Raw genomic sequence first — 16,580 nt, forward strand, 5'->3', positions numbered from 1 at the left:
AAAAAAAAAAAAAAAAAGGATCAAGGGGCCTTTTTTCCTTTGCATACCGAAATCAACAACCGGCTGCTAACCGCAGCCAGGAACATGCAGCCACAAACACGTTGAGGGCTCGACCCACCGCTGGCAATAATAATGAAAGAAAATAAAAATCAAACCAAGGCAAAATCAAGATCAAACAAAAGGAAACCCAACTTCCCCCACCCTCCCCAGGCCGTGCCCAGGAGGCCCCACCCGGAGGATGCCCGACAAGGAAGGCACCGGCTCCCTGAGCTGCCCACGAGGCGTGAGTGTCCCAATGAGAATCGCCGCCTGACAGCGCCCGCAAGCACACTTGCCGGAGCACCCCCAACCTTTCCAAGACCGGGCGGCAAGCTCGGTCAGGGACTACGGCTGCACATGACTGTCGCCCGCACATTTGGAAGTAATCTCCCGCCGGACCCCCCACCCCCCTTCACCACAGAGAAGCCTGGCCGTATTCCCCACTCCATGGAGGGCTTTACGACACACCTGACGCATCGTTACGGCCAGCACCCCGCCCTGTCGCCCGCAGGCTGTCGCCAAGCCTGTACCTTTGGAGGCAGGATAGGGCCATGCCCCATATCTGCCCAGGATCCAACCATTCCCTGGTATAGAAACCTCTGGTTCTCGCTCGCCACAAGACGGTCTTGATTATACAGACCGTTCTCCAGGCCTGCCTCCACTTGCGGCCAGGCACTGGTTGTGGTAGGAGCCCGCTGAACACAAAGACGTCCCGTCTGACCATCACCAGCCAAGGCACATAGCATTCAAGGAGGCCAGCTGCAAGCGACCAGACCCCCTCGGCGACAGGGCAGTCCCAAAGGACATGCCTGACGGTTTCGTCCCCTGTGCATCGGGGTCGGGGACACTGGACCGACACGTTCAGGTCCCTCTGGAACCGAAACACCCGGACCGGAAGACACTCATGGGCGGCTTGCCACGTGACATCCTTCTGGTCGTTGGCGAGACAGCGAGCCAAAACGTTCTCCCAAACCTTTCTCGCCGTACGTTCTGCGAGAGGGCTTCCGCGAAGGATACGCACCTCCCGCAGCACCTCCCTTGGGCGCAAGTGATCCAGGACCTGCGACAACTGCCAACCGATGGGCCGACAGGTCAACAGGCCCTGCTCCCGGGCGAACCCCTCAAACCTCTGGAAATGCCCCGGACACGACCCAGAAAAAGGCCGAGACAGCGGGAGGGACCGCCCTTCCAACCGCGCGACGGATGGCCCCAGAAAAAAAGAACAAAAAATCCCGGGCCAGCAGGCGACCTGGGTCCTCTGACACAAATAACTCCATGAGAGTACACGCAAATGCAGACATACATACAAACACCGGGCAGGGGACACCCTTCCCACCCAAGGACAGGCTCATCTTCACAACCCTCCGACTCCTGCGCTCTGCTCGGGTACCCCAGAAGAAAGTGAAAATTAATCTCTCTAGAGCCCGTCCCACCGCAGGAGGAGGTGGGGAGATTCTCGCCAAATACAACAACTTACCAATCAAAACATTCTTGATCACTAAATTTTGCCCCTCCATGGTAAGGCGACGAGACCGCCAAGAAGCGACTTCCAATTCCATTCCCCCAATGACCGTTTGCCAGTTCTCAGCGGCCACGCCGCCTGGGTCAAAGCAGACCCCGAGGATCTTTAATCGATCTCTCCGCTCCGTGTACGGGCAAGGGGGACCGGAGCCCGTCCTGTGCCGACCAAAGTGCATGACCTCACTCTTCTGAGGATTGATTTTAGAAGAGAAGGCCAACCCAAAACGCTCGCAGAGACCCACCAGTCTGCACATGGCGACTGCATCGGTGACAAACACCGACACGTCGTCCATGTACAGACTCACCTTTAGGCGCTCCCTATGGGTTCCGGGAATCCACAACCCAGGGAAGGATGGGTCCGGTCCGCTTGCAGTGCACAAGCAAACGGTTCAATACAAAGGACAAAAAGGACTGGTGACATTGGGCAGCCCTGCCTGACCCCAGAAGCGACTGGGAAGGCTCCCGATAGGTGTCCGTTGACCAAAGCACGGGCTTCAACGTCCCTATACATCAGGTCCACCCAATGCATCAATGCATCAATGTTAATGTGACCTTTAAAAGAAACAAAAAACACATTTGACATTTCGAAACAAATAAATTGATCCTTGAAAGTGATGTAAACTGATATCGAACTCAATTCATGGACAGTACTGTTAAACTTCTGTACGTTTTCCTGAAGTATCTCTTGATTTTACATATTAGCCAAAAAATATTTTAACAAAAACAAAAATTCAATTACGACTGGGATTACGGACAGTAAAATTACAGTTCAGTACTTCGTGTAACCCCCACGAGCATTCAGGAGAGCACGTACACGTTGAGGCATGCTGTTCACGAGATTTGCCAAGGTTTGGACAGGAATCGCTTGCCATGCAGTGACAATAGCCTGCTGCAATTCACGCACAGAGGTCGGCTGCTGGTCCAAGTGGTTGATTTGACGCGTTAATTCTGCCCACAAGTTCTCTATCGGATTCATATCCGGGGACATGGCAGGCCACTCCATATGCTCTACACTACGGTCAGCAAGAAAGTGTTGGATCATGCGAGCACGATGACGCCGTGCATTGTCATCTTGGAAGACAAAGTTTCCTCAAAAGGCTGCACGAGCAAATGGAAGCAATCTTTCTTCCAGAATGGCCCTGTACTTGAACTGGTTCAGGTTTCCATTCAGAACAACCAGGTCAGTTTTGCCCCCTGCATGAAAAGCAGCCCAAATGGTCACCCCACCACCTCCAGCTTGGACTCTTGGCACTGTACAATCTTTGTTGTAGGCTTCATGCACTTGTCTGCGCACTCGGACGCGGCCATCTTGACGATAGACCAGAAATCTAGACTAGTCACTGAAGATCACGTGATTCCAGTGTCCTGGCTGCCATTGACGGTGCTCTCTGGCCCACTGCAATCGGCACTGGCGGTGTTGTCTGGTCAGGCGTGGCTTTCTCAGGGGACGCCTGGCACGATAGCCTGCTTGAACCAGTCGTTGGTTGAATAGCCTCCTGGATACAGGCACATTTGTCAGTTGCTGCCACTCAGCCCCAAGCCGATTAGCTGACTTGGTACGGCCATTGCGGGCTAACCGGTGCAGCTGGCGATCATCCCTCCTTGTGGTTCTGCGGGGACGTCCTGGCCTCGGTATTGGAGTAGGGACACCCCTCTGAGCATTTCGTTTCAGGATCTTTGACACCTGACCTTGAGTGATGCCATACTGCTGAGCAATAGCACGCTGTTTCATGCCGTAATTTCATAAAGCCACCACTCCATGACAAACAGCATTGTCGAGTTGACGGACCATCTCCAGAGGAAGCGGCAATAACTTTTGGAGACGTGCAGCAGTTGTTTTCCACTAATACAGAACGCAACAACCCCTGTATACATGACTGTGAAGCCAATCATCAAATGCACCTCTCCGTACATTTTGCCACGCCACCTGTGATATAATCCTGTTGTTAACTTTTTGCTGCGACAGACAATCAGTGACATGGTTCTTTTAACAAATAAATCACCAAAGTGTAAAAGAAACTCACCAGATTGAGTTCAGAAAGTAAACCCAAGTCAAGAAAAAAAAAAAATTCCATATTAAATGCCAAGTCGGTATATATATATATATATATATATATATATATATACAGTGGAACCTTGACTTACGAGTGCCCCAACTTACGAGTTTTTCGAGATACGAGCCGTCCCTCGGGCGGTTTATTGCTTTGAGATGCGAGCCGAGATCTGAGTTACGAGCTTTCGCCACCCGGTCACGTGGTTCTCTTGCCGTGCAAGTACAGTATCTCTGCCGTATAGCGCTGCATTTTTGTTTTCGCATGTTGGTTATTTTGAGTTTACGCCACCAGGTGGGTTCCGGTCACGTGGTTATCTTGCCGTGCAAGTGCAGTATCTCTCCCGTATAGCGCTGCATTTTTGTTTTCGCATGTTGGTTATTTTGAGTTTACGCCACCAGGTGGGTTCTGGTCACGTGGTTATCTTGCCGTGCAAGTACAGTATCTCTGCCGTCAACTTGTTCAGAGTGCCGGCGATAGCTCGCCTTCTCTTTGTGGAAAACACGGTACTGAGAAGAAGAAGAGGATGATGTGCTTGGATATAAAACACGCAATCGTCGAAAAACATGAGCGAGGTGTCGAGGAGGACGTATATAATGGCAGAGGAGAAGAGCATGCCAGGCCACAACTTGTGGATATAAAACACGCAATCGTCGTGTTTTATATAAAACTTGTGCTTGGATATAAAACACGCAATCGTCGAAAAACATGAGCGAGGTGCCGAGGAGGACGTATATAACGGCAGAGGAGAAGAGCATGCCAGGCCACAACTTGTTCAGAGTGCCGGCGATAGCTCGCCTTCTCTTTGTGGAAAACACGGTGAGATCCTTAACATCCAACAACTAATGGGACGCAAACGGGGCGCCCAGTTTAGCGGTACACACATTGATGAATCACCCTGCCTGTGATTCACCCATGACAGGTTATAGCTGGGTCGGGATTCAAACCCAGGCTGGACAGTTTAGACTTTAGAGTCAAGTGTGCGTACCTCCAGTCCAGGCCATCCTGCCAACTTGTATGCTGCATACAGGTGAAATATAAAGCGCGAGATATTTTTATATATACTGTATATTTAAAAAAAAATTGGTGTGGTTTTTGGCGGGCTGGAACGGATTAATAGCATTTCAATGCATTTTAATGGGGAAATTTGATTTGAGAAACGAGCAATTTGAGTTACGAGCTCGGTCACAGAACGAATTAAACTCGTAAGTCAAGGTTCCACTGTATATATATATATATATATATATATATATATATATATATATATATATATATATATATATATATATATATATATACATATATATATATACATATATACATATATATTGTTACAGATCGCGGTTTAGATGTTATGATGACCGAGCGGTGGTGTATTTAACCGCGACCTAACAGGATCCCTGGCTCACCCGATTCACCCAGAACTTTGGCCGTATCGCACCACAGCTGCCCAATCTGGGAAAAGACTGAAACGACGAAATGCAAGAGGAAAAGGAATAAAACGAATAGACGGACAGAAGAGTAATTTGATTTATTATTTACACAAGCAAAAAGGAGCAATCAAGGTTTATTTACAACACATAAGACGCAGGTGACACAGGGAAAATACTAGCTTACCTACAGACTTAATTAAATACCCAGGGACAGAACAAACAAAACAAACTCACGTATACAAGAAGGGTGGAAAGGCAGGAGGTGGATGGCTGGAGGGAGAGGAAAGGTCCAAGGGGGTCCTGCAGCTCAACCGGCGCGTTTAGCAGCCACCGTTCCTTTTCGGCCCTGCTCCAAACCGCCGTTCAGGCCCCCTTTGGCTGTTGGGTGTTCTTGCTGCTGCGGCCTCCATCCGCTGCGTTCCCAGGACTTGTCTGACTCGTTGGTCCAAACCCTCAACTCTTTCTTGGTTCACTCACTCCTCACCACCGACTCCTCACCGCAACCAACTGACCACCGACTCCACTGACTGACTCTTCACGACTCTCTCTTGACGACCAACTCCCTCTGGCAACCGACTCAGACCAACTCACTACTCACTTCCGTTTGCGCCTTTTATAGCGCCTCCAGCAATTACGCCGCCGGCGTTTTGGACACGCCCATCGGGGTGCTCACCTCGGCCCTGGTTGGTCGCGCGACCCTCGGGCTCCGCCCTGGATGACGACGGGCGGGCACGCCCCTCCTCCCCTCGATGACGAGGTGGAGACACGCCTTTCTTCTCCGACTCAAGCACATGGTCAATGGCGGTTATTGGAGGGGAGGTGATTGGGAATCGAGGGCTCAGCAATGACGAGAGGGGATGTAATATGGAAATGGAGGTTTTGGGGATGGGAAGGAAAGGGAGATTTTGGGGATGGGAAGGAAAGGGGATCTATTCTCTTTCACTGGTGCAATGGAGTACTTCAATTAATGGGAGACACAGCCTTACCCTAAAACACAGAATAAGAGATAACTACCAACAGGGGTATTCTATTACTTGGCTGATGTGTATGCTCGTGGACTAATTATGGGATGCCCTTTCACCTTTACACAGCTCCGGAGGTAGGGGGGCGCAGAATAACCAATAATAATAATAGTACAGCACACAATCAAAAAAATATACAGTCCTCATCTCCGCAACACTGCACCCTCCTCCTCTTAGGCACGTCCCGGGCCTACAACTTTTACTTTTAGTGTGACACGTAGGTGTAGTTCCCTCTACTTTTAACCTGACCCTGAGTGCGACAGTTTTAAAACATAAATAAATGTGTCCCGCTGCTCCATTGCACCCTGCCTAACAGACTTACGCCCACAGTTAACCGAATCGCGGAATGGTCTTCAAACTATACACTGACGGTGGGGAGCATTATTTACAATGACTCTGCTTTTATTTACAAAGCTAACCCAGGACCTGTGATTGTTCTTTCTGGGGGGGAGACAGTCTGCTCTGCATCGACGCACCATGAACGCACCCAAAAACGCACCAATACAAGCACCCAAGCACCAATCAGTGCAGCCACCATTGTTCAAGAATGTTCACAATAAAAAATAACCAAACAACCCTTAACCCTGCAGGTGATCTCTTGCTCTTCGGCTCCCTCTGCTGGTTATTATTATTTCTTCCAGTTGTTGTCTTTTCCTTCATGTTCTTACTGGCGGCCTATTTGAACTGAAAAATGCACCCAATGTGTCCTTTTTATTTGATTTTATTTATAGCCCACAGGGCCGACTAGTGTGGTTCACCTGTGGGGCATCGGTGCCCTGTGGCCAAGGTCCGCCAGCAAGATTTCGGGCCCTCATGGCCGGTTCCAGCAGAGGGGCCATGCCCCAACCCATGGGGTCCATAAGTGGTGCTCGGCCACAGACATGTGGTCCATAATGTGGTGCATCGATGCAGACAGCTGGTTCTGGGAATTTCGGGCGCACAATGGCCGACCCACGCACGCTCCCCTCGGCACCCAATGGCGCACAGGTCATGTGGGAGACAAAAGGGGAAAGACAATTGAGCGAGGGGTAAGGTCACAAGGGTACACATCAATAAGGCAATGCAAGGCGAAATGCGTACGGAGGGCGAAGTGAGAAAGCTCGTCCCTACCGTACGTCACCCCCCTGTCACCTACCCTACCCTTGCCCTTACCCCATATGTACAAAAATCTACACATTTACAAATTCGTCACTACTGTCACGTCTTCCCCATATTTCCCCTATACCAAATTCGTCTCCACAATCCCTCTACTTCAAAATTTGCCATCACCAAATTCATCATCAATCCTCATAAGGAGGCAGAGATGGAACATCAAAGCACAATGTCACACCCACGTCATGATGCGTCTCACAATCCAAACATTTGCACAGTAAAAATAATTAAACATGGCATGGTGCGGAGTACCTGTCACCTCAGGTGAGTGGATGCAGATGGTGCGAGGAGATCCTTCATCCTAACTATCCTCTAAATGATTTTAACACACTTTACACTACCCGGGGTCTTTCCCTGCCAATCCATTGGCCAACTTACACTATGGGCTCTAAAAACCAATTCCCATTGACCAAACTGTGGTGCTTCTCAATTTGGGGTCTCACTCCCCCGATTCATCTCCCGGTGCCTCGCACAATTTCTGGGCTGCGACGTGTAGCTCTCCCAGCAGGTCTACCCACCTGCGCACCTCCACCACTGCAGTTGCCACCCGAGCTTACCTAGCTCCTCACCCTAACCTAACTAACTGGGGCAGGCCCTCTCCTGGCTCTGTCACCCCCTGGTGCCCTCTGGCACTGGGCTACCCGGGTCCGTCCTCCGGATCCTCGGGCCCCATCCACAACTACCGGCTCCCAGAGCCCACCTGCGGCCTCACCTGGCCGACATCCTCACAGTGGTGGAGTGCCCAAACCAACTACACACACTAACAGGCTACACGCCCAGCCATTTCCACAACACTAATGCACCCATCCAAATACCATTCTTTCACCTCGCACCACAGATGCCAATATCCAACCACAATTTACCTGTACCCTCTACCTAATACTTACACTACCCGCCCCGGGTATCCGTGATGGGGGTCCACTCTTCCCCCATTCACACCTTCGCACCATCCACTCCACTCCACAATTTCCACCATACTCACTCCACGACCATCCATTCCAATACTCCATACCATTTATTCCATACAACCATTTATTCCACACAACCATTCTCCATTCACCTGTTGTTGCACACCTGTGCAATCACACCTGGTGCCACCTGCACCCTCCTCCTCTTCCTGGACCAGTTGGTCAACACAACACACATCACCACTACTCCCTCATACACTGCTCCACACACCTGTTCAGTTGCACACCTGTGCAATCACACCTGTTCAATCCTCACACACACGGCATCATCTCATCTAACTACTCCCCTCTGAAACTTGCGCTTCCCAGTCGTCCCTTTAAACTATTGTGCTCCCTCGTCATTATCATCCACTCTAATCTACCTGCGTCCCCACTACAGGTATCAGTCACTAACTAATCTTAACGTTACCTAATGTCAATCTCTTCTAGATCCCTAACAATATAACCTAACCCACCCGGGCTAGTTTTCACTGCCATACACCCCATAATCTATAGCGCATTTGCCCCCACACGTCTGTGAGGGATGGTGGATTTGCCATCCCACCACATCGGGGGTCTCTCACTATAAATTTTGTTTGTCCAAATTCCAACCAATTCAAAAATTTTCCATTTACTGCCAATTCTACCCACTATTATAAATTTCGTATCAAATCACTACCATCATCATCACAGTCCGCTATATCCTAGCCTCGGTGCGTCATGACATCATTAAACTCGGTTCGTAACGCCGAGCAATGAATTCGGGTGGTTTGGTCGCCTGCAGGTTGAATCCGTCCGGCTTTCGGTTCAAGGGAGGTGGTTTGGTTGGACTGAGGCTCCACGCACCATCTCGGCGCGGCACCTTGCGGTCCCGGGCCCGATGGCTCAATCTCCCCCGGTCGGAACCCCGTCCCCACGAGGGGGCACCGTTCCGCTTCCTCCCACTCGCCCTTGAACCGGACCGGTCGCCTGGCCCGACAAGGCCCGGACTCGACCGTGCGGGGCGGGGCCAAGCCCGAATCGGCAACGACGCTTCGAAGAGAAGCGACGCAGCTTCGATCCGCGCCGGGCCCTGCATCCAACAAAGGGCTCCTCGCACCGAGTGCTCACATCGGCTATCCGTCGCTCTAACCACTAACCCGGTTACCGTCGATGCTTTACTTGCATGCTTACAAGCATACGCTACCCCTTTCACCCTCTCAGAACCTGGCGTTCCAACGCCGTCCGTACATTCCACCAACGCTCTCCCTATTACACACCACACCTCTCGCGCACACTCTTGCGCACACTTTGGTCCACACCTCTCCTCCGTTACGTCCTCCGTAACACTTACCACACCGCGCTTCCCTGTGCTCCCTCGCACACGCGCTTCCACCAACCCAGGTGTGCTTCCTCGCATACCCTCTACCATTCCAAGCGTGCATTCTCGCACCCGCTCCACCACCAACTCAGGTGTGCTTTCTTGCACACGTTCCACCACCACCTTACTCTCCGTGTCACACTCACCCTCGCACGTACACTCCGTATTGCTCTCACTCCCTGTGTCACATCCCGTACATACCGACGTGCATTCTCGCTCGCACTCGGTTTCACTCCCACACTTTATAACACACCCACTCGCCGACGCACACTTTTTCCTCCCACGCGTGCCATTTCCACTCACACGGGACCCTTCACCAACGCCTGGATGCTTCCTCGATCCCAAGCGCGCGAAAATTCTTTTGTCGCTAAACATCCTCTTACAAAATCTACCCGCACAATATACAGCACGTCTCACCTTCGGGGTTCTTCTTCCTCCCTGCACCAAAACCTGCAAACTTCCATTTGGATTAGCGAGTACAGCATCAGGATGTGCATTTAGACTTTGAGTAATTTCCATTCCTTCCTCCGATTGTTGCTCTTTTAACTTTAAGTCCCCGGTCTCTCCAATTTCAACTATACCCATAATTTCTTTGTTCACCTCGACGACCGTTGGCTTTAATAAAATTCCCTCTACCTCATCGGTCGCCGGCTTTTCCAAACCCCGGGTCGCGATTTCTACCCCCGTCATTGTACCCATGCTTTCCTCCGCTTCGCTCAACCAGCGCTTTTCGACCTGCTTTACCTCCTCGTACACCCCTGGGACCCTTTCGCCCAACTTGCGGTCTATGTCTTCCTGTATTCTTTTTGCCGTGGCGTTCATTTGCTCCTGAAATCCAACCGGGTTGTACCTTGCTTCGTGCCTCATTTTCCCCATGTCTATCCCCTGGGTAGCCATCATTGCATCAAATCCCTTACTGTCACCCATCAGAGAGGCACCGAAATGCATCATCCAAACGCCCCAGTCCATTGGCACTGCGGGTCCGGCTACCGCGCGCTCGTGCGAGGCGCCTTTTTGCGCGCCTGAAACCTCGTGCGCGAGAGCGCCATTTTGTGCACCTGATACCCCCTCAACCGCCTCCTCATTGCTCCCCTCCATTTGATCCTGGGTTACTCCTAACCCCTCCTCTAGCTCACCCACCGGCATTCGATCGCCTTGACCAGCCATGGCGCGATTTCAAAATTCGGGTTTTATAAAACGAAACGAATTTCGGCCGCTCCAAATTTTGACCAAATTTTTTCTAGATGTTTTTTTTTTTTAAATTTGGTTCGGGCCCCGAATCTCACTCCCAGACACCAATTGTTACTGATAACACAATTGGTGTTCCAAAATTTGGGCCTAACAAATTTAGTCCCAGGTCCGAATCCAACTCCTGACAACCAATTGTTACAGATCGCGGTTTAGATGTTATGATGACCGAGCGGTGGTGTATTTAACAGCGACCTAACAGGATCCCTGACTCACCCGATTCACCCAGAACTTTGGCCGTATCGCACCACAGCTGCCCAATCTGGGAAAAGACTGAAACGACGAAATGCAAGAGGAAAAGGAATAAAACGAATAGACGGACAGAAGAGTAATTTGATTTATTATTTACACAAGCAAAAAGGAGCAATCAAGGTTTATTTACAACACATAAGACGCAGGTGACACAGGGAAAATACTAGCTTACCTACAGACTTAATTAAATACCCAGGGACAGAACAAACAAAACAAACTCACGTATACAAGAAGGGTGGAAAGGCAGGAGGTGGATGGCTGGAGGGAGAGGAAAGGTCCAAGGGGGTCCTGCAGCTCAACCGGCGCGTTTAGCAGCCGCCGTTCCTTTTCGGCCCTGCTCCAAACCGCCGTTCAGGCCCCCTTTGGCTGTTGGGTGTTCTTGCTGCTGCGGCCTCCGTCCGCTGCGTTCCCAGGACTTGTCTGACTCGTTGGTCCAAACCCTCAACTCTTTCTTGGTTCACTCACTCCTCACCACCGACTCCTCACCGCAACCAACTGACCACCGACTCCACTGACTGACTCTTCACGACTCTCTCTTGACGACCAACTCCCTCTGGCAACCGACTCAGACCAACTCACTACTCACTTCCGTTTGCGCCTTTTATAGCGCCTCCAGCGATTACGCCGCCGGCGTTTTGGACACGCCCATCGGGGTGCTCACCTCGGCCCTGGTTGGTCGCGCGACCCTCGGGCTCCGCCCTGGATGACGACGGGCGGGCACGCCCCTCCTCCCCTCGATGACGAGGTGGAGACACGCCTTTCTTCTCCGACTCAAGCACATGGTCAATGGCGGTTATTGGAGGGGAGGTGATTGGGAATCGAGGGCTCAGCAATGACGAGAGGGGATGTAATATGGAAATGGAGGTTTTGGGGATGGGAAGGAAAGGGAGATTTTGGGGATGGGAAGGAAAGGGGATCTATTCTCTTTCACTGGTGCAATGGAGTACTTCAATTAATGGGAGACACAGCCTTACCCTAAAACACAGAATAAGAGATAACTACCAACAGGGGTATTCTATTACTTGGCTGATGTGTATGCTCGTGGACTAATTATGGGATGCCCTTTCACCTTTACACAGCTCCGGAGGTAGGGGGGCGCAGAATAACCAATAATAATAATAGTACAGCACACAATCAAAAAAATATACAGTCCTCATCTCCGCAACAATATATATATATACATATATATATATATATACATATATATATATATATATGTATATATATATATATATATATATATATATATATATATATATATATAGTTGCGGATTCGGGGTACGGCACTCCCGTTACCAGGGGGGGGGGGGGGTTAGTCCCCTTGTCCTTCAAGCTGGCCGTCTCCGATCCTGGAAACTATGATGTCACTTCTGGTCGGTAGTAGCCAGGGTCATTGGTCATTGAAGTCCCAAATACCTGCGTACTAGGACCGGCCGTAAGCGAGGAGATAATTTCCACCCGAGCAGCAGCGTTAATGGATACGCCGAGCGAAGCGAGCTGTGACTCGGGCCGTTAAGAAAAGACTAAACTCGATTCTGAGCGGTTTTAATCGTGCCACAGATATTCAATGGAGAAATCACGAAGGCGATCGGACGAGAGGAAACCAAAGTAAAGGAAGAACAGATATTTATTAATTATGTAGACGAAACCCGAAGAGGAAATGAAAGAAGGGAATATACAAGAAGAGGAAGAAGCAGATACACAGGGCAAGCTTAAACAGTCTTAATTATCACGACCAGGACAACATAAACTGACTTACACGAAAAGGTGGTGGTGGGAAGGAAGAGAAGGGTCCAGGGAGATGGTAGGCATCGAGGTCCGGCTCCAAGCTCGCGCTCTGGTCCACGCTTTGGGTTTGAGGCGAAACCCAGCAAACAGCTCTGCGTGTCGTTGAAGGTGACCGGACAATCCAATTATGTAGCGGGGGAAAGCTGGTACGCAATTCAAATCTCTGCCGCTCAATCTCCATGTCTCTCTCCCTGCCGCTCGCCTCTGTGGCTCTCTCTGGCTCAGCTCCCATCTGCCGATCATCTCTGGAAGTAGTCCGCGGCCGCGCTTTTATTACAAGCCTCGCGTATCAAGCCGCGTCCGTTTCGCTCCGCCTACTGGTGAACACGCCTCGGCCCGGATTGGTCGCGAGGGTTCATTGGTACCTCCCTTCGTGACGCGTTGATGGGGCCACGCCTATGTTCCTGGCGCTCCTCCCCCCTTCTTCTCCAACTTGACCGCGTGCGTAATGGCGTCTTGAGACGAGCGCTGCAGCTGGCAGAGAAGCCATATAATTTGGAGGGCGGCTACGCCGCAAAATGAATGGTTTGAACAAGGTGCCTAGGTTATTTGATTAATACAACGCTGTCAAACTATTGGGAACAGATCCTTACCTGAAACACATACTAATGAGATAACTGCAGAAGATCCTATGGTGTCCTACGTGTTGCAAAATGGACGAACTATGGGTGCGATCTTTGACCTTTGGGAGATGGGGACATTTACAGGGAATTGTTTACAAGGCTTATTATTTCACAAAGTGAAGATTCTAAAAACCGTAACAATATATATGTACATACCTGCTCTTTCATTACTTTAAGATTTTCTAATTTTCCATCTCCATTTGCAGGTTTCAATTCAACCCTGCTTCACACTCTCGTCTCACCCCAAGGAAATGGCTTCTTCTTCTTCTGATATCGGAGTTATTTTGGATGAACTAACATGCCCAGTGTGCTTGGATCTATACAAGGAGCCCACTGCTTTGCCATGTGGCCACTCATTTTGTCGTGTGTGTATAGAGACATTCTGGGAGAACAGGAAAGAAGACACAGGTTGTGTTTGTCCAAATTGCCGGGAGGTTTTTCCACAAAAACCAAAGCTCGAGAAGAATGTGATCGTTGCCAACTTGGTAGAAAATATGAAGTTGAAAAAGGGAAAGGTTTGGTTGGGGGTTGAGATCGGAGATGCAGAACATGGTAATGTAAATGTTAAGGAAGGAGTGAAATCAGGGGGCAGTGAGAGTTACTGTGAGCTTTGTAATGGAGAGGCAGCCAAGAGGTGTGTACCTTGTGAGATCCTCTGCTGTGAGAAACACCTGAAGCCTCATCAGCAGAAAGGGCACAAACTGGTGGATCCAGAAGTGAAGATTGAGGAACTAAGATGCACGCAACATGGAAAGCCAATCCAACTCTATTGTAAGGATGATGAGAGCTTGATGTGCTTGATGTGCACAGGTGGACAACATCAAGAACACAAAGTTGTTGCTGTGGAGATTGCTCATGTTGAACTAAAGGTGAGTAAATCAGTCAAAATGGTTGTTGTATGAATTTTATCCAAAATGTTTTGTCATGTATGAGGCCTGGGTTTAGGCCTGAATTTTTTTTTTTTTTTTTTTTTTTACTTTCTGATTGTCAATTATCCATTTCTGATCAGCTTGTTACGTCATGGTCGTGGAATATTCCTCACAAATGTGAGATTTCTGAGAATGAGTGTCTCATCAGAATTGTTAACCTGCGCTCTTTAAGCGAAAGGCAGGGTTAAGCATTCGGGTATGTATGTACGTGTCTGCATTTTAAAAAATCATTTTCTCGGCAACCATTGGTCGATTGACATGAAATTTTCACCATCGGAGGGCCTACTCCTGTGGAATATTTTCGTGAATATTATGATGTCACAGGTCACGTGGTACGTGCGCCATCTTGGGAAAACCCCCAAAAAATTGCACCTCTATATCTCAAAAACCACTGCACAGAAATAATTGAGACAGGTTTTCCGGTCTTGCCGGCGAGGTTTCGTTTATTCGCAGCTATCCACGCTATCCATCGAAATCTAAGTTAAGTAACTGTTCCTATTTGTATTTTCGTTAAAACTGTATTATTTTATGGTGTTTGTACCTATAGTGTGTCCCGAGGAAGATTCTCGGTGTAAATCTTTCATACCTGTATAGAAAATCGTGTTAATTCGTGTCGTGTCTTTTGAGGCCTTGCAGGCTACCGTGTCGACCTTGAAGCTTTGTTTTCTCAGCGGTCTGTCGTTTGTGCTCCAATAACATTCGTTCTTTGTTTTTCCCAGTCTTTTCACCCCATAGCCGACTTCTTTGTTTAAAATCTCAACTCAAAAAAAAAAAAAAAAAGTAAAAATTGCCTTCTCTGTTCTTATCCGTTTATTTGTTCTTATTCGTTCGTTCGTTCTTCAACCACGTGTTGCTCCCCCATTTCCCCAGATAGTTTTCACTGTTAAACTTTTAAATGTTTAAACTTTCCCCTCAAGTTCTGTATTCTGTCGTATAGCCTGGTGTTGGCTTAGCGATTAGGGTGCCGGCTTGGGATCCTAGGAGCCTGGGTTTGAATCCCGGTCGATCGCTGAATTAACGCCAGGGGGGTTGACTCAGCCTGTCATCCTTCCGAGGTCGGCAAATTGAGCACCAGCTTGCTGGGATGAATGATCACGGTGAATATCCCGATTTAGAATAGGTACACCGTATCCCTGCGCATCGTAAGAGCGTGACCAAGGGTTGGCGTCAGGAAGGGCATCCGGCCATAAAAACATTGCCTCAAACAGGGAACCATGATTGTCATGGGGCCCGCAAGGCTAACCCCCGCTCCGGCGGGGAAAATGGCCTTAAAACGATCATTCATTCATTTCATTCATGATAACACCTTTTTCTTCTTGTTTTTTTAAAAGGTTGCTTTCGACTTGCTCACCAAATCTATTCATCCCAAAAAAAATTCCATCTCTTACAGTGCCTCTTTTCTACATTCCCTAAACTCACCTGCACTCCACCCCCCCATCCAGCGTACTGAAACGTATTTTTGACTCGAAGGTCACAAGAAACTCATTTTGCAATAATTGTTCGTTTCCCATTAATCGTACACTTTCCAAAATCCAATCTTACCCCTCCCCTCCAAATCTTCCCCATCACCCCTACCCTCCAAAACTTCCCCATCACCCCTCCCCTCCAAAACTTCCCCATCACCCCTCCCATCCAAATCTTCCCCATCACCCATCCCTTTCAAATCTTCCCCCTTGCCCCTCCCCTCCAAATCCTCCCCATCACCCATCCCTTTCAAATCTCCCCCCTTGCCCCTTCCCTCCTAAACTCCCCCCACATCACTCCCCTCCAAGACTCCCCATCACCCCTCCCCTCCTAGTCTCTCCCCTCACCCCTCCCCTCCAAATCTCTCCCATCCCTTTCAAATCCCTCCCCTTGCCCCTTCCCTCCTAAATTCCCCGCTAACCCCTCTCCTCATAAACTCCCCCCTCACCCCTCCCCTTCAAATCTCCCCACCCTCATTTCTTCTCCATTTCCCCCCTCTCACCCCTCCTCCTCAAAGCATCCTCCCCACTTCTTCCCCCTTCCAACTCTCACCTCCATCTCCCCCAACCTCCTGCTTCGCTCTTCCCCCTCCTCAAATAACACCTCATTGTGCCTCACCCAATCACCATCAAAACTCTTGTCCCCCCATCCTTCCCTTTCTCAGAGCTATTCTGAAATATCTGACACACTTTCAACAGCTCTCCCTACTTCATCCTCCTCTTCCACATCTTACCTTCCACATCGTCCACAA

General features: G+C 49.6%; 1 protein-coding gene across 3 annotated transcripts in view; it reads left to right on the top strand.

The window, feature by feature from the left end:
- Window positions 1-16,580, top strand: part of LOC137417177 (E3 ubiquitin/ISG15 ligase TRIM25-like) — a 63,088-nt gene that overhangs the window by 11,449 nt on the left and 35,059 nt on the right. Inside the window, exons 1-2 of one of the 3 annotated variants that reach the window (XM_078770361.1) lie at window positions 4,199-4,430; window positions 13,643-14,305. In XM_078770361.1, coding sequence (XP_078626487.1) covers window positions 4,320-4,430; window positions 13,643-14,305 — 774 coding nt within the window. In that variant the 5' untranslated portion in view covers window positions 4,199-4,319. Of the gene's footprint in view, window positions 1-4,198; window positions 4,431-13,642; window positions 14,306-16,580 lie in introns of those variants that run through there. The other 2 variants (XM_068102982.2, XM_068102989.2) reach the window with 2 other exon arrangements.

This window comes from Myxine glutinosa, chromosome 1, assembly GCF_964187855.1.
Source record: "Myxine glutinosa chromosome 1, kmMyxGlut1.1, whole genome shotgun sequence".
In the NCBI taxonomy this organism is placed as follows: domain Eukaryota; kingdom Metazoa; phylum Chordata; class Myxini; order Myxiniformes; family Myxinidae; genus Myxine; species Myxine glutinosa.